At 35.7% G+C, this 18,336-nt stretch overlaps 1 protein-coding gene across 4 annotated transcripts; it reads left to right on the forward strand.

Annotated features, from left to right (window-relative positions):
• The first annotated feature begins 10,250 nt into the window (after positions 1 to 10,250).
• Positions 10,251 to 13,529, forward strand: LOC130970043 (uncharacterized). Of its 4 annotated transcripts, XM_057895998.1 has the most exons (5): positions 10,251 to 10,402; positions 10,631 to 10,650; positions 10,982 to 11,823; positions 12,028 to 12,109; positions 13,070 to 13,529. In XM_057895998.1, exons 3-5 carry the CDS (start codon positions 11,045 to 11,047, stop codon positions 13,295 to 13,297), a joined length of 1,089 nt encoding a protein of 362 aa, XP_057751981.1. In that variant the 5' UTR covers positions 10,251 to 10,402; positions 10,631 to 10,650; positions 10,982 to 11,044; the 3' UTR covers positions 13,298 to 13,529. The 4 variants fall into 4 exon arrangements, with proteins under 4 accessions (XP_057751981.1, XP_057751982.1, XP_057751984.1 ...); XM_057895999.1 differs by lacking the exon at positions 10,631 to 10,650; XM_057896001.1 differs by lacking the exon at positions 10,251 to 10,402 and having other exon boundaries at positions 10,519 to 10,650; positions 10,996 to 11,823.
• Positions 13,530 to 18,336: the final 4,807 nt, after the last annotated feature.

An 18,336-nucleotide genomic window follows, 5' to 3' on the forward strand; every position in this document is an offset into this window, starting at 1 on the left:
TTAGTTTAAAAGAACTTTTTGTTTGTTTTCCCATTTGGCAAGCATCACACGTGATGTCTTTGTCAAACTTTATCAAAGAAAGACCTCTTATTAACTTTTTCTTTACAAGTTTGTTTATTTGAAACATACTTGCATGGCCCAATCTCTTGTGCCATAGCCACTTTTCAGATTCTTTAGAATGAAAACAGGCTACATTTTGATCTTTTAGTTCATCAAGAGTAAGTCCATACACATTATTACAATGCTTGGCAACAAAAAGCACTTCATTAGTCTTTTCATTTACAATATAACATTCAAGTCTTTTGAAAATTACTAAATATCCTAAGTCACACAGCTGACTTATACTCAAAAGATTGTGCTTCAATCCACATACAAAAAATACATCATCAATGAAAGTAGATTGTTCATTACCTACTTTTCCAACAGCAATTATTTTACCTTTACCATTATCTCCAAAGGTCACAAAACCTCCATCATACTTGTTTAGTTTGATGAAGTAAGTTGACCTTCAATCATACTTGTTTTTGGAAAAGGTGCATTTCTTTTGACAAACTGATTTTTGTTAAAATTTTTCCCCTTTGCAAAAGCATTTTCACTAGAATTTTTTTGAACTTTTGGACTTTTCGAATATGAGATTTTGTTGTAAAATTGTGGTTTCTTGAAAGCAACCTCATTTTTCGAAATGTACTCTAGGCTTGGCCTATTTGAACTAGGTTCGGTTCTTCATGAATGCTCAGTTTCACTTGTGTATACTTCATCAAATTTTTCTTCAAATGTTGGAACATATCCAATACCAAATTTGTTTGGTGTGGATTTAGTATTTGACAAAGAAATCACAAATTTCATAGAGGAATCATTGAAAACTGTACTTTCCTTGGCTGTATAACCTAAACCAGATTTTTCAAACAATAGTCTTTGGCTTGCAAGTAATTTGTCCAAGCTACTAGAGCTTTGAGCAAATTTTGCTAAGTCACTATTCAACCTTTTAATCATATCATTTAGTCTTTTATTTTCAGCAATTAACTCATGAGAAGGATCCACAATGTGCTCTCCTTTTAATTTTTCAAGTTCAGATTTTAGAAATCTGTTTTCTTCAATAATGTCCAAAACACATTCAGTTTCCTTCACTTTTTCTTTTAAAAAAATATTTTCAGCTTTTAACACATCTCTTTCAGATCTGCACTCATTGTACTTATCTAGTAGTTTTGAGGTGTTTAGAGTGAGATCATCAATAATGGCATGTAAATCATTTATGGACAGATCATAGAAATTTACCTCATCAAGATTATTGTTTCCAGCCATGAAACAGTCTTTATCTTCACCTTCAGAGTCTTCTTCCTCATTGGAGTTGTTCTCAAGATCCTCCCAAGCTGTCATGAGCACTCTCTTCTTTTCCTTCTTTCCTTTGGATAGTTTAGTTTGAAGTGTCCAGCCTCCTTGCAATGATGACACGTCACCTTGCTCAAGTCCATCTTGTGTTCCTTTGAGCTTGAACCCTTGTATTTGCCCTTGTTCTTCATCATCCTTCTAAATCTCCTAGCAAAAAACATAATCTCATCATCTGAAATACCATCACTAGACTTACTCTCTTTTGGTTCTATTTTTGACTTGAGGGATATTCCCTTTTTCTTTGAGTCCGGGTTTGTGTGTGTGGTTTCATAGGTAAGGAGTTTTCCTCTCAGCTCATCATAGGTTATAGGGCTTAGGTTATTGCTCTTGGTTAGGACAGTGGCAATGGTTCCCATTCTTTTGTGAGGCTTCTAAGGAGTTTTCTCACTAGGGTTTGTTCTGAGTAGTTTGTACCCATAGCATCAAGGTTGTTGATTATGATTGAGAATCTCTCAAACGCTTCATCAATGCTTTCTCATCCTTCATGTTGAACATCTCGTATTTTTTTCGCAGCATATCAATCCTCGTTTCTTTAACATGTTTAGTACCTTCGTGTGTAACCTGAAGTTTTTTCCAGATTTCTTTGGTTGTCTTGCATCTAGATACCTTTCGGTACTCTTCAAAACTGATAGCACAGTGAAGAAGGTTGAGGGCTTTAGCATTCAGCTCTATCTTCTTCTTATCATCTTCATCCATTCATCTTATTCTTTTGGAGTCACCACTCCATCAGCACTTATTTTTGTTGGGATCTTGGAGCCGCTCACGACAATCTTCCATATGCTATAGTCAATGGATTGGATGAAAATTCTCATCCTTTCTTTCCAGTAGGCATAGTTCTTCCCGTTGAAGAAAAAAGGCCTATTGTTTGACTGGCCTTCAGTGAGGGTGTAGGCAACTGTAGTTGTGCCCAAGTTGTTCACCATTGGATTTTTGCTCCAAGCGGTTAAGCTTGATTCTTGAGACCTTATCTCTTTATACCAATTGAAGGTTGTGGTAGGCTTAGAGAACGGGGGTTGAATCTATGCCTTTCTTTTAAGTTACTGAAATGACCCTTTAATGCAAACTTTGAATTTTGATTCTGTTTGAACTTAGCAGCGGAAAAATTATGAGACAATATATTTTTGTCTCATGAATATCAAAAAACAGAACATTGCAGAGAAGAGAGAAGCTAATACCAGCATGTATCCTGGTTCGGTTGCTTTGTGCTATACAACCTACATCCAGTCTCCTCCACAACAATGGAGGAATTTCCACTATAGTTAAAAGTATTACATACACCAATTCCACAGGATTGACACAATCCTTTCACACTCAAGTTCTAACCTAACTTGACATTGACTATGCTAATACCTAACTCTTCACTCTTATCCAACTAAGAAAGGGATACCTCACAGGTACAAGATACAAGACACAGACATACCTAAAGAAATCTGAAAATAACTCTAGGCTTTTCTCTCAAGTATATCACTTAGCCTTTTTTCAATTTTTGGCTTTTACTTGAGATCTCTCATTATGCCTTTTCACTCAAGAAATTATAGAAAGATAAACATTGAAAAGTAAAATACAATCTGTAAAAACATGAAGGAGATTGACTTCATCAACAACTTCTTGCTATGTGATAAACCAGATTTGCAAGCCTCTGATTTAGTTCTTTAGTATTGGCCGAATGCTTCTTTGAAAGAAAGTATTATCCAAGTAGAGGAACTTCTTCAGGGAACTCTTCACAGAACGCAACTCACCCAACTCTGGTTTTCTCTCCTTCGCTTCTGAATGAACAGCAAACCTCTTTTATCTCCTTGCATGTTGCTTTGTTCTTCTTCCTTGATCAACTCCTTGAGCACTGTGCTTCACCAACCCACAAACTCACTTTTCCTCATTAATCCTCAGAGTTGAAACTTTGCTTCTGACCTTCTCTTGTTGACCGAAAGCCATAAAACAACAACCACAAAAGTCTTCCAATGGTAAATCAAATTTGAGCCATTGAGAAACTACTTAGTCCTCAAGAATCACTTGTGACCGTAGATACACAGCAGTGAAGGTCAGAAATCAACTTTCCTTTGTATCCCATTTCGGACTGAGTAGAGAGTTACAATAGAAAATGATTTACCTTTAACCTTTGCCTAAGCTGGATTTGGTTTGACCTTGCTGATTTGACCTCAACCTTTCTCGCCTAATCTTTTCTTTCTTTCTTCTTCTGTGAACAGCTTGAGGACCACGCTTTTTCTCTTTCTTTTTCTTAGTTCTGATTTAGACAAGATAGGTGTACGTTGCTTTTAGTGAATGCACATGGGAAGAGTTTGAATTGAGAGAACAAATCGGGCTTGGATCAGGTTTGTATAAAGTTCAACCCGTTGGTTCCTTGCCTTTACTTCTTGAAGAATTCAGCTTGAGATGGACAACTTGGGCTTGGTTTATTTCCACTTACCATTCAGCCCACCAGTAAATTTTTTTTTTTGTTTAACATTTGGCTGCTACAACATTTATTTTTGGCCTGCATCACTTAACCAAAATTATCAAAACTAATTGGGTAATTAGCCCAATAATCAAATGTTTGTCATCATTAATTATATTAGTTAATTTCTTAACTCAACACGGGATCTGGTTATACCCCGAGTACGCATCCATGAAGTTTAAGAACCTATACTCTGCTGCCACATCTACTAGGGCATCAATGTTGGGAAGAGAAAATGAATCTTTTGGACACGCTTTGTTGAGATTCGAGTAGTCAACACACATCCTCCACTTTCTATTGGCTTTCCTTACAACGAAATTCTTATTTCTATTGAGAAAATTCTAGACCGACCATAAATCTTGTATCAACTCCTCCTGTGATCTTTCGTCCCCTTGGTTGGAGACCGGGTTCATGAAAGACTCGGGCGGGAATCCGGCTGTGCTCGGGACGATAACGATCCCTTGCTGCCAGTTTTCTCTTTAAGTTCTGCACTCTGTGTCTAAACTCTTGCATGATTCTGGAGCTATCGCTGCCAGTACCACCAAACGGGCGTTTCTTAGGAGATCGGATGAGGGAGTCACCTTGACGAGGTGGGGATCTCGGATGTTCGTGAGAGGTCCCCGAGCTCACCCAACTTTGCAAGCGGGCTCCTCCATCCGCTCGTACCTCCTCTGCACAGGGGAAGAAGTCCATAATCGCATCAGGTCCCACAGACGTCACATCGGTTTAAAAGGCTATTACAAAAGGTGAGAAGGGAAGACGAACTCCCAATGAAATGAACATGGACTTGTAGACCCACATCTAGTCAGGGACTCAGGGAGACGAAAAATTTAATTAACAAGTTCCATCCTTGGCTCCCGGGACGAAGACGTAGTTCGCCTCCTCTGGTCCACCCCCACAGACGGCGCCAATGTTCGATTGCTCGCTAGAAAGGTGGATCGGATGGTTAGTGGGTCGAGAGCAATGAGTTGATTGAGGATGTTTCTGGACTTGGGCGTGAGCTTTACAAAGAGGTGTTGTTCTAAGCGTCGGTGAGCGGAGCCACCTACAAAAATACTCCGATACCAAAGTGAGCATCCGTACAATGAGGCGGCTAATTATGGTAAGAGTGATGTACCTATGAAAAAGGATAGGTCCCTCTCCATTTATATCTTATATTTTGGGTGGATCTTTTGTCATGGTCCCGTCCGTCTGAAAGCTTCTACTAGCTATCCAGGTCTCCATCAAAGTATGAGGCAACACGTGAATTACCTTCACGTGTGGGTCGACGACCCGTCGGATTGGCAGTCCGTATGGTGGACTCCCAGCCCTTATTGGATTGGGCCGGAACAATATATATATATATATATATATATATATATATATATATATAAATTAACATTTAAAAAAAATCACAAAGACATATGAGATTTGACAAAAAAAAATTCAATAGTAACAAAAAATATGAAAAAGACAAACACCACGTAAAAAAAATACTCACTAATATACTAGATGCTTAGGTCTTACTTAGGGGTGGGCATGGTTTGGATTTTTTTAAATCCAAACCGGATCCATTTCAGAACCAGATTTATGGTTCATGAAATCAAATCAGAACTGAATTGAAGAGAGAAACTGGTTTTAAACCGGTTTGAAAAAACAAAAATCGATTTTAAACTGGTTTTAGAATTTAAATTCGATTTTTACTTATAAACCGATTTTAAATCCAGTTTTACATATAAAACCGGTTTTTTTTTTAAATCCAAATCTAAAATCCAGTTTTTTTTAAAAAATCCAAATCTAAAATCCAGTTTTAAATCCGTTTTTTTTAATCCAAATCTAAAATCCGATTTTTTTTTAAATTCAAATCTAAAATCCGGTTTTTTTTTTATAAAATCCACTTTTAAAACAAGTTTTTAGAAATTTAATTTTCAAACCATAATTTTTTTAAAAGTAAAAATTAATACTAAAGTCATTTTAAAGTGTATATGTTCATTACAACTAGAATTTAGTTCTTTATAAATCTAATGACAATAGCTAATCTATATAACATTTAATCATTCTCAAGACATCAAAAGAATACCACCAAAAAATCTCTCTAAAACAACAACCACAAAGTATCAAAAGATGCCAAGTTGCCAACAAAATCATCAAACAACCACAACCTTTGAGGAAAATATATCTGCAAATAACAAAATATACCTTTGTCATTTTAAAACAAATCTTTGAATGAAAATATTAAACCAAATGAGAATATTAAGCATACCTAGTCATCATCAAGATTATCAATTGATACCGCCATAGAACAAGCACCATCATTAGAGGAAAATATATCTGCCAAGGGAATCAAATTAATTATCAAGTCTATATTCAACAACTTTTAATTGGTAACTAATACCTAAATTCTAAAATAGAAAGATAACAAAAACAAAAATAAAATAAAATGAGAAGAAATATGAAACAAATTTTATACCTTGATCAACTTGTTGAAGAACTTCACCATCATCATCTAAAGCAGAGAAAAGATCTTCCTTAAGCCAATCTCCTGTGCAGACTAAGGCTTCTACCATTCTAGGTGTTAAGGAACTGCGGTATGGATCGAGGACTCTTCCTCCAGTACTAAATGCAGACTCCGAAGCTACCGTAGAAACAGGTATAGCCAATACTTCACGAGTCATATTTCCAAGAATTGGAAATCGGGTTGAGTTGACCTTCCACCAGTTTAGTATATCGAACTTATGGGAGTATGGCTCGCATTCTTCTTGTAAATATCTATCAAGTTCAGATCTTGTATTTGTTCTGCAACCGGTTGCTTGCAGAAAAAAGCCCATGCCATGAAGATCGGTATTAATGTTGTTGGCTTGAACATCTTGCGTATCAGCTTCACTTGCTTCCTCAGAACTTTGGTATTGCTGATAAAGTAACTTTATGCACTTGGACAACTTTGACTTCAATTCGCCTCCTTTTTCTTCTCCAAAGAAGTAATCCAAGAAATAATTGACATACTCAATCTTTTGCATTGGATTAAGTACGATAGCAATCAATAACAACATATTCACCGAATCAGGATTGCCCCAATACTTATCATACTTAACCCTCATCCTTTCTGCCATTGACATAGTACTAAAATCAACAGAATCACAAGAATGACGAATAAATCGTCCAATTGCAAATACTTTCTTCATATACATATCACTGGTAATATATAAGGTACCAGAAACACGTATAGTGGCATCACTGAACACTCGCAAAAATGGTACAATGGACTCAGCATACTCCCAATCTGAATCAGAAGGAACACCTCTCCCTTTTCCTCCATTCATCTCTCCTATATAGGTATTATCTTTCAAAGCAAGCAACTCAAATGCTTTGCGATGCTTCAAAGCTACCTCTAACATTTGATAGGTAGAGTTTCACCTAGTCTCAACATCCATGCAAGGCAAGCCTTTATATTGGATTTTTTCTAATTCAACACACTTTTGAAACCTACTAGCTCTAGATGGAGAAGATCTAACATACTTTACTGCACTACGAATCCTCAAGACTGATTCATCAATCTCTTTCAACCCCTCTTTTACAATTAAGTTTTAATATGTGCACAACACCTCATATGAATAAATTCACCATTCAAAATAATGCTATTCCAAGAATTCAATCGCTGCTTCAGATATTTAATTGCAACATCGTTAGAGGAGGCATTATCAACTGTCACACTAAAGACCCGATTCAAATTCCAATTATTTAAACAAGATTCAATTGTTGTTCCTATAACCTCTCCTGAATGACTTGTCACTTGACAAAAATTAAGTATTTTTTTATGTAATTTCCAATCCAAATCAACAAAGTGTGCTGTCAAACTCATATAAGTAAAATTTTGAATTGAAGTCCAAGTGTCAGTGGTTAGACATACTCTACCACAATTTTTTGTTTTTACTGCCTAATTCTGCAGAAAAAGCTTTGGTGTATTTTATTGATTCTCAACTATCCTTAAGCTTAATCTCAGCCCCAAGTGTTTGATTAGCATTCAATCATCACAATATAAAATCACATATTCAGAAGATCAATTAAACATTCGCCATAACATAATCAAGCACAAATCCAGCAACACAAACTCAACCAATACAGCTTCATAAAATCATACTTGCATCCCTTTCCCAGTAAACAAACAATGAACTTTGATGTGTTGTATCCTCAGCAATAAATCATTAGCAAAGTGAAATATCCTATGCTTTAACAGTATGCTAGAACTAGAAACCTGGTGCAATGTCTCAACAATAGAGTAGCATGATGAATGAACATGAACAAAATTCAAAGCTAATTAAAAAATTTAAACACAAGGCAAGGCAAATACCTGGTGCTTGGTGAGCCTTTGCGATTTGCGAATGGCTCTGGTCTTCTTACTTCTTAGGGTGGAGATCAAGAGCTTGACGTGTACTTCTTCTTCTTATAAACTTCCCTCAAGATAGCCTTCTACTTCTGAGAAATCACCGTCAACACTTGACCAAAGGACAACCACACAACCTTGTTGTAAAAAAGAAAATCCCAAAATAAAAATGGCATTAACACAAACACTTGATATGCATAACAGCATAAGCAATCAAACCTTGTTCAGTTTTTCAAATTGATGGAATGGAACAGAACAGAAAAGAACATGGAAGCACCTTTGGCAATTTCAACTTTATAATCACAAATGTAGTAAATCCCTATCTACCACTCAATTCCTTTTCTCAGATGATAGATTCACTTTGTGGTTCTTCTTTGTTGCTTCACAACATTTCAATCTACCAAATTAATTACTTAATGGTAAACCTATCTAACCTTGAGGGTACCCAGAGAACGGAGAAGAACAGAGCTGGGTCACGGCGAGAAAAGGCAGACGGCGAAACCGCGGATGGCGGAACAGAGCAGTGGCGCGACGCGCTTGTGGTGGTGGTGGCAGCTACGAAACTGCAGTGCCAGTTGCCTGCTCTGGTGCGGCGGTACCGACTGCGGGTGAAGGAGAAAAGGATTCGTGACGGTGCTCTAGATCTGGATTTTTTGAGAATCAAAAGTTAAGAATTAGGATTTTGTGAGATTTGGATTTTAATCTGGATCTGGATCTGGATCCGGATTAAAACCGTTTAAATGGATTGGACTTAAAACCAAATTATAAAATAAATTTAGTTTGATTTGAATTTTTTTTTGTTTAAAATTGATTTTTTTTTAATGATTTGATTTGGATTTGGTTTAAAATCCAAATTTTGGATTTTTTTGTCCACCCTTAGTCTTACTATCACGATTAAGATGTTACAGTTAGGTAAAAGATACTGATAACGAAAGAAAAAAATATTTTTGAAAGAAAAAGATGAAATAAGTTATTTAAAATAAAACCAAAACATTATAGACATTAAAACGTCTCCTACTAATTGTGTTTTCATCTTGTCACACAGGAAATTTCCCATTTTAATGTGTCAGTATTGTCCGTTGGCGCTTGACACACTCTATGACAGATTCGCAGTTGTCAATATGGGTCAGGGACCCATGCAATTCCACGTCCTTGGCTCCTTGCATTTGCAATTGCCATTATTCCTCTAAAAAGATCTTAGAATCTTTTATCAAAGAAAATAAGTACCAGGGTCCAGGGTACTAATTATGATATTATTATTATCACTAATGAATGACCACTGTTGGACCAATGACCAAACTCATATCATTGTACTTTATCCCAACCACCATGACTCCCATATTTATAAAAAGTTTTGGTCTCAAAATTCTTATATTAAAGGAAATACTCATATTTCTTTAAATCAATTTAATTTAGGATCAGATACGACTTACGAGTGTCAAATGCAATAAATAACTGAGGATAAGCTAATGTCTCATGTATGTCCAATTTTATGAGTTAATTAATTTATGGCCAAAATGGGGTCCCTAAGAAAAACAATCCTAATTTATGAAAAGTGTCCGTACTATCGCAGAAGTATCGGTAAGACTGTAGCCAAGCCTTAAGGCCACGTGAAAAGGGTCAGAAGCCTCCATTATCAAATATCGATTCAGGCCTTAGTCCAAGACAGCATCACAGCTTCATCTATGCGCTAACTATAATCTCCCACCGTCCACGTGTCAAACACTCCCACAGTATCCATAACTAGATCTAGTAGCCGTTAAAAGGACAATAAGAACATTAACACCCTCCTTTCTCTCTTCGGAAGAGTACAGTACAATAACATTTTCCCATAGTAACAATTATAGTGTATATTTTACTAACTAATTTGGTTAGAGAAATTACAGTATAAACTTTTCTATAATTTGAACAATTGGATAAATATCTTTATGTATATTTTTTTTGGTACGAGTCTACGAGAACAAAAATACGGTATACTTAAAATGTTTCCATATATAGATAAATTGTGAATTGTTAAGTGTAAATTAGAATACTTAGATTAGTAGAGTGGATATGTAATGTACACATAAGCCAAGAAACTGCTTGGAATCCATGATTCCTCTGCCGACTTGAGAGTGAGGATGAAGTGTGGAGTTGCACCCCACATGGCACCTGCATTACTCAGTAATAATAAAAACTCTCCCCGGCAACCATTTCCCAAGGTAAAATTTTACTTATTCTATGCCTCTTTCCCTCTCTTTCTCAGCTTTTCACCACTATCTATTGTTGTCATATTCTAAGGAGAGTGAGAGATCCTTTTTTTTTTCCCCTTCTTGAAATCTGAATCATGCAAAGCATGTTGTATTGTTGTTAGTATTATTATATTTTATTTTAATATACTTTTTATGTTCAACGGATCTGGAATTCACCTTTGCCTCTGCAACTCTCAGAATTTCACGGTTTGAATAAGGTATTATTCTCTGAAATAAGCTTCACCTCTCTGAATTCCTTCTCTCTTGTTGTCTTTACTTGAGCTACTGTGTTTGACTGCCTCTAAATTACTCTGTTTTGCATAATAAAGGTTCATTATTTAAAGTTTAAACCCTCATTTTCAGCTTAGTTGAAATTTCTCAAGGATTTCTCACACTTACTAGTTCAATTTGTTTGGGGGAAACAGAGTTTCAAATATCTTTGCTTCCCTAGCTTGTTCTCTTGATTGTTTCTTTGATGTCATTGTGATTTTTCAGTATATAGGATCTGAAGCAAGACCTTGTGTAGACCCTGAAATTTTCTGTTTGTAGAGATTATTGAACAGGTTTCAGGTCAAATTAGTCCTTGTGTGAGGGTGAGGCACATGTTTGAGGATGAGATACTTGGAAGATAAAGCGTGCTACAACAACCATGGACCAACAGCACAAGATAACCCAAATAGCAGTGCAATGTACTCAGATTTTCACAAAGGAAACAATGCTGCCGCCGCGGCTTGCGGTTCTTCCCATCAACAACACAGAACAACCATGGGGAAACCAACACCTTCTAAGTGGGATGATGCACAAAAATGGCTTGTAGGATTGTCGAAAGGCGGAGGCGAGAAGAGCCACCAATCGAAATCAAGCAAGCCAAGAGACTCAAATGCAGATGACCTTAGATTGATAGCACCGGTTCCACAGAAGGAGAATGGTTATTCAAGCGCTAGTGAGAAAGAGGATGAAGATCAAGAACATGATGGAAGAGAAACCATGAAGATAGAGTGTTGTGATGAGTCACTTTGGAGAACCAACTACAACAATAACAATAAGGGTTCTTCAACCAACAGTAACAGCATAGCAGTGCAGTCAATATGCTTTAGAGATATGGGGACTGAGATGACACCAATTGCTAGCCAAGAGCCTTCAAGAACCGCTACGCCGATTCGAGCCACTACTCCGGCAACTAGGAGTCCAATTCACTCTGGGGCTTCAACTCCGGTGAGGCCCCAAAATGGTGGGATGGAATCTCATTCTGGTGAGGGTCATCAAGGATCATCAAACCCTTCTTGCAAGGTGTCTGAGAAGAAGGCTGAAGATCATGCAAGGAAGTTGAGCCCTCTTGAAAGCCGAGCATTGGCTTGGGATGAAGCAGAACGTGCTAAGTATATGGCCAGGTATATTATTATTTACATCATATGATCTGAACTTGTTTTGCAATGATGACTCTACTAGTTTGTTTAATATTTCAACCCTTTAACTTGATATAAACTTTTCAATTTTTTAAATTTCTCTTATAAAAATATGCCTTAGTCTAGGTGAGTTTTCAGAAGTAGCCAATGAATTGATACAGTTTGTTTCTGAAAAAATTGAATGTATAGGTTCAAGCGTGAAGAGGTGAGGATTCAAGCATGGGAAAACCATCAGATAAGGAAAGCTGAAATGGAAATGAAGAAAACGGAGGTACCAACTTTCCTACTTTAGTTCTTGGCAGCTTGTTCCTTAGAATAATAGCTGCTACTATTTAGAATTTCACAGGCCCAAATGCTGTATAATCTCTTCACAGCTTTTCTGAATGGTAGTGGTGTTGATTGGCACTGTACTGTAGAACAATGTTTTTTTCCATTCAATTGTTGCCAATGATTTTAACCATTTACAATGCTGTAGAATAGTGACAGCTCATCTTTTCACGTGCTGCTTTTTCTGTTAGTGGCATAGCACATAAGTGTATAGTTGAAAGTTCTTTGAATCAGACTGACGGAGCAATATTCCTGAAAAGAAAAGAAACATGGGCATTGCAGGGATCTTTCATGTTTTCAGTGTAATTCTTTCCCAGTGTAGCGAATAGGAAGAATATTTACACTGTAATGCGCTTCATGGTCAAAAGATAAAGGGCCAAATTACTCTTATTGTGTATTTTGATCACTTCAAAACGAGGCATTGGAGTAAACTAGTTATGCTCTATAAAGTAAGAAAGAAAAATAAAATTGTAGATAGATATAGTGGAAGAGGAAATTGATTTACACCATGGAGCTAAAGATTTTTACTTTTAGAACAGTAAACCGCTTGCACATGTACATATAACATGATTGATGTTGTATAGTGATACTTCATCCATTCCCTCTTATATGATATTATCACTTTTTTGGTACTTTTGCAGATCAATTATTAGGATAGCATTCTTGAATCAAATGTATTTAAATATTATATCTAGATACATAGAATTAAGAATGTATTAAATATTGACAATGTCAAATAAAGAGAACAAAAAGAGTATATCATTCATGAGTTGGCTCCTATGGCCCAAAATTTAATGAGTGAATCTTGTCATTTAGTACCTACAATTTCACGAAGATAGTCATAAATCTTGTGACTTTTAAGTATTTCCAAGCATTGATACTTAAATATTATTATGATTACTAGGTGAAAGCCGAGAGAATGAAAGCTCTGGCACAAGAAAAGTTAGCAAATAAGCTTGCTGCAACAAGAAGAATAGCTGAAGAGAAGAGAGCTAATGCACAAGTGAAGCTGAATGAGAAAGCATTGAGAACTACAGAACGAGCAGATTATATAAGAAGAACAGGACAAGTTCCATCTGCGTTCTCTTTCAGTTTCAACTGCAAGTTCCCTTCCCTTTGTTGCTGCTGGTAGCAACTAGGAACCAACTACATGTGATGTATAATATTAAGGGATAAAATATCTTATGTTAAGTATAGAGCCTTCTTATTTTAGCTCATTATACTCGTGTTTCTTTGTGAAATGATTTTATTACCTAAGTGATGTTATTCTTCCTCTATTCCGATGTCCAGAGAAAAAAAAAAACAAAGTACTAATGTTTACCATACATGGTACAAAGCTAGCTGGGAAATAAAAAGATGCCCTTCTTTCAACATTCAAGAGATATTCTAGGCATTTTTGGTTTATGTTCATGTCACGGATTTGCTATTACTTTTGTATTTGGATTGGCGTTTGAAGTTTGAACAAAAGTGATTTTATAGAATTAATGTTTGAAGTTTGAACAAAAGTGATTTTATAGAATTAATTTTTGATAAAAGTGGACTTGTGTCAACATAATTTATGTTTAGTAATTCTATACCAAAATTGATTTTGATAAAATAAATATTGTTATATAATTGGTGAGCAAAATTGAAACTCGCACAACTTTACCGACAAATTTACCGAGTCGTCCAAATAATACCTCAGGTGAGTGAGTATCGATCCCACAAGAATTGTTGGATTGAGCAAGCAATAGTTATCTTGCTGGACTTAGTCGGGCGAAAAGAGAGTTGTTGTTGCAGGCGCATAAAACAACAAAGTAAAGAAAAGTAATTAAAGGTTGTTGTAGAGAGAATATATGGAAGCAATTAAGTAGGGCTGGCAATTCATACCCTACCCGCGGGTATTCAACCCGGTCCAACCCGTTCGGGTAGGGTAGGCTACCCTACCCGCAGCGGGTAGGGTAGGGTACGGTCCGGGTATGCCTGCGGGTAGGGTAGGGTACGGGTTTAGGGTGTACCCTACCCTACCCTACCCGCACCTCATATATAACACATATTTTATAAAAATCTCTCTATATAGTGAAGGAAGTGAGAGTTGAACCCACAACCTCTCTTATGTAATGACTTATAATAAGTGGACAACCACAAAACTAGTTAGTTAATTAAGTAATTTAGAGCATTAATTTTTTATTTTTTATGTTATTAATACGTATAAAATTCAAAATAATTGAATTTTATATTTACTTTGAAAAATTTTGATATTTCTGCGGGTAGGGTAGGGTAGGGTAGGGTTTAGAATTTTAGGGTGCGGGTAGGGTTAGGGTTGAGAGATTCTCAACCCGCGGGTAGGATAGGGTAGAGTTTTAATGAAATTTTCAACCCGCGGGTAGGGTTAGGGTAGGGTCCAAACCCTACCCTACCCTACCCATTGCCAGCCCTACAATTAAGGTCTCAGAAATGTTTATCTTTCTGCATTAATACTTCATACTAACTACTTTAACAATGAATGATTCATTCCATAGCAAACTGTAAGTGAGTAAACCCTATTTTTTTAGTAATTTAATCTCCTATGATTCTCATCAAAAGTCAGGGTCAGTGGTCATTCAATTTAAATGAGGGTGAAGCTCAACATTCTAGTCTATACCACAAAGGCCCTAATTACCCCATATTCCAGCTGAACAGATGTTTCCATGTCTCCAACGAATTGTGGATTAGCCGTCTAGGAGATGTATTTTCAAGCTGTAGTTCAATACTATCCTGTTAGGGACTCGCAACAACTTATGTAGAAAAAGAGGTCATACTTCCGTTCCACCCAGTTTCATTTAGATTGAAGAACGAAAATACATCTTATAATGGAATCAAATATATATTAAAATAGAAAAGTAATAATATCAATCCATAAAAATAAACAGAGTTCCTAATCTTAACCATGGGATTTAGTTACTCATGACTTACAGAGAAAACAGAGTTAAAAGTAAAAGAAGATCTGAAGTAATGTGTCCATAAATCTAAGTGATCTCCTCTTTAAATAGTAAATACTAACCCTAAAAGATGTTAATTTTAATTTAAAAGTTATAAGGATAAGATAAAATAAGTTGAGGAGTGCTAAAATCCACATTGGGAACCACTTGATTATGTGCTTCGGTTGATGCCTAGCGTTCAACTTAGGTTCTGGGCGTTGAACGCCCATAGGGGGCGTGCTTGCTGTTTCCTTACTCCCTGGTTGGCGTTGAACGCCAGTTTTGGGCGTTCAACACTGGGGCTTGCTCCTTTTTGGGCGTTAAACACTAGGTATGGACATTTAACGTCAGTTTTGGTAGTGATTTTGGAAGAGAAGTATAAACTATCATATATCGTTGGAAAGCTCTGGAAGTTAGCTTTCTAACACCGTTAAGACCACATGAATTGGATCTCTATAGCTCAAGATATACTCATTGGAATGCACGAAGGTCAGGATTAACAACATCTGCTATTCTTTCTTTGTCTCTGAACAAGATTCTGATAAATTCGCCCAAAATTCACCTAAATTTATAAAAATAACAAAAAAACTCAAAGTAGCATCCAAAAATGAATTTTGCACTAAAACATGGTAAAACTCAATAAAATCTAACTAAAAACTACTAGAAAATGCTATGAAAAAGGGTATAAGATGTCCACGCATCACAATACCAAACTTAAACTATTGCTTGTCCTCAAGCAACCAAAAATAAGATAGGACTAATTGGAAGAGAAAAATACATCAGATTTGAGTTGTCAATGAAGCCCAAGTCCAATTACTGAATGGGGCTATTAACTCTCTATTTCTGAATAGTTTTGACATCTCACTTTTGTTTGAAGTTCAGAAATATTGGCTTCCTTTTAGAACTAAAATCCGAATGATATTATTGATTCTTTTCTTTAAGGTTTTCTTGATTCTTGACCATAACTTTTCTTTTCTTTTGGTGTTTTGCATTTTTGAGTATAACTGTGATCCTAAGTGTTTTGTTTTCAGGTATTACTACTTGATACATAAACACCACAAGCACTTAATTAGGGAAACCCTTTGAATTCGAATTTAGCTTTGTTTAAATTTCCAGACAGTGGTGCTCAGAGCCTTAAGCGTACTCTTTATAACATTAAATGTTAGAGACATAAATAGGACTTACCTCAAACGTTTGGGATAAAAACAATATTTTATTTATTTTTTTATTTGGAACAAGTAAAAAAATGATTTAAACTCCTTTAAAAATTCCAATTCTCACTTTTTCTTTGTTTACAAATCAGACCAAAAGAAGTCTGATTTTAAAATAAATTTTTATACTAATTTAACTTAATATGTCAAATGTGAAAAATATTTCTATTTAAATAAGTGAATGTTTAATAAAATAATTTTGTTAAAGACAAATTGTAAAAGAAGAAATTTAACTCATGTAAAAATGATTTCAAATTAAAAAAATTAAATTCTATTTTATTAGTATATTAAAATCATTCTAAAGTATAGAATTAAATTTTAAATAAAAATAAATTCTTTTTTTTAAATAGAATTTTTGTTTTACACTTAAATTCTTTTTAAACAAATTCTTAGAATTAATGGCTGAATCCTAATTAGTGAAATGGAAAAACTAAGTATGATTGCTTTCTATGAAGGTAGTATAAGTGTTTGTTTGGGCGTTATTATTTTGATAAAAAAAGATTTTTTTATTGAAAAAAATCTTTTCTTAATTTTTAGCGTGTTTGGCAAATTTCGAGTAGTAAAAGTAAAAGCATTAGAAAAATCAGAAAAACATCTTTTTTGAGAAGTTGTAATTTACATTTTTTTAAAAGATCTTTTTTCTTAAAAAAAATATATTTTTCATATAATAAATAAACAAAAAATACTTTTATATTATTATATCCAAACATAATTAATAGATAAAAAAATCTTTTTATATGAGATATCCAAACATAAAATTATTTTTATTTTTCCATAAGATCTTTTAAAAAAAACGACTCAAAAAAAGATCTTTTATTAGAAACTCACCCAAACCCTAAAACTACTTATACATTCATAAAAATTAGCTAAATTGAAAATTAAAACTTAAAAAATTTAAAGGTACTTTTTTCTTTTCAAATGTAAAAACAAACACATCCTTAATTCTTACCGATAAAGTTTTTCCATGAAACAAAGTAATTTTTCAATTGGGTGAATAATCCAACATATGGTTTGGAGAGCCAGTTTTTGTAGGCCCAAGTTGTGGCTGATGGCATGTGAAAAAATAGCGGAAATTCATATCAAGCTTTCTTCGCCTAATGTTATTAGTCGAGAATATTAACATTAATGTATTTGATTAAATTATTATTTAATAATTTTTAATTATTGTTCATACCCTTACCCAATGTTAAGGGTCCAGGTCCAATCGAAAGGCCTGATCCAATAGATTAAGCCTAGCAAAGCACCCACCTCCATTAAAGAGGTCGGTGTCAACCCCGACTTGGTACGAAGAAGTCGGTTGTGAGATTAGCTGGCAGATAAATACTCATTCAAATGGGTAACCGCCCCTGAAATCTCTCTAACCACTTCATAAAGCCATATCTTAACCTCCCTAAGATAATGGGACGGTTATTATCCTAAAGATACGGCACTACTTCAACGGTGGTTATTGGCTCACCACTATAAGTACACTGACACACCTCAGGTATTCCTAAGTCCAATACTCTCTAAGACCTGCTTACACCCTTGCTAACTTAGGCATCAGAGTGTCCTTGCAGGTACCACCCCCCATTCACGCGCGAGCACCAGTCGGACGGAGCCTCCCGAGTTGTGGACCTACCTGGAGCCCTCCTCTATTATACACTTGGGCCGCCGAACGCCATCCATTGGACTAATCTCCGGTTACCTACCGTAACATTGGCGCCGTTGCCGGGGACCCGAGAGATCATTCAACGATGGCGGATAGATCCCACGAAGAAGGCCATGCGGAAACAGATTCTGAGCAAGAGAATCTAGACGTAGGCCATGGCAATGAAGACAATGATCAACACCGAGAGGGTACCTCCGGAGTAAAGAATCCGAAGGTAAATTCCTCAGATGGACGTGAGTCAGAAAAAGGCGGACCGTCTCATGTAACCGAACTAATGAGTTTGGTTCATAGTCGCCTGGAACAATTGGAACAAGAGCGGGAGAGGCAAAAAGAAACCGAAAGGTACCTTAAAGAGGAGATGGAACGACGAAAA

Source organism: Arachis stenosperma, chromosome 3 (assembly GCF_014773155.1).
Source record: "Arachis stenosperma cultivar V10309 chromosome 3, arast.V10309.gnm1.PFL2, whole genome shotgun sequence".
Taxonomy (NCBI): domain Eukaryota; kingdom Viridiplantae; phylum Streptophyta; class Magnoliopsida; order Fabales; family Fabaceae; genus Arachis; species Arachis stenosperma.

What these genes read in the sequence shown, in the direction of transcription:
- LOC130970043 (XM_057895998.1), top strand. Translation starts at nt 11,045, where the DNA reads ATGAGATACTTGGAAGATAAAGCGTGCTACAACAACCATGGACCAACA. An exon ending in CGTGCTAAGTATATGGCCAG is followed by an intron (nt 11,824 to 12,027) that starts GTATATTATTAT and finishes TTGAATGTATAG; the next exon opens with GTTCAAGCGTGAAGAGGTGA. An exon ending in TGGAAATGAAGAAAACGGAG is followed by an intron (nt 12,110 to 13,069) that starts GTACCAACTTTC and finishes TATGATTACTAG; the next exon opens with GTGAAAGCCGAGAGAATGAA.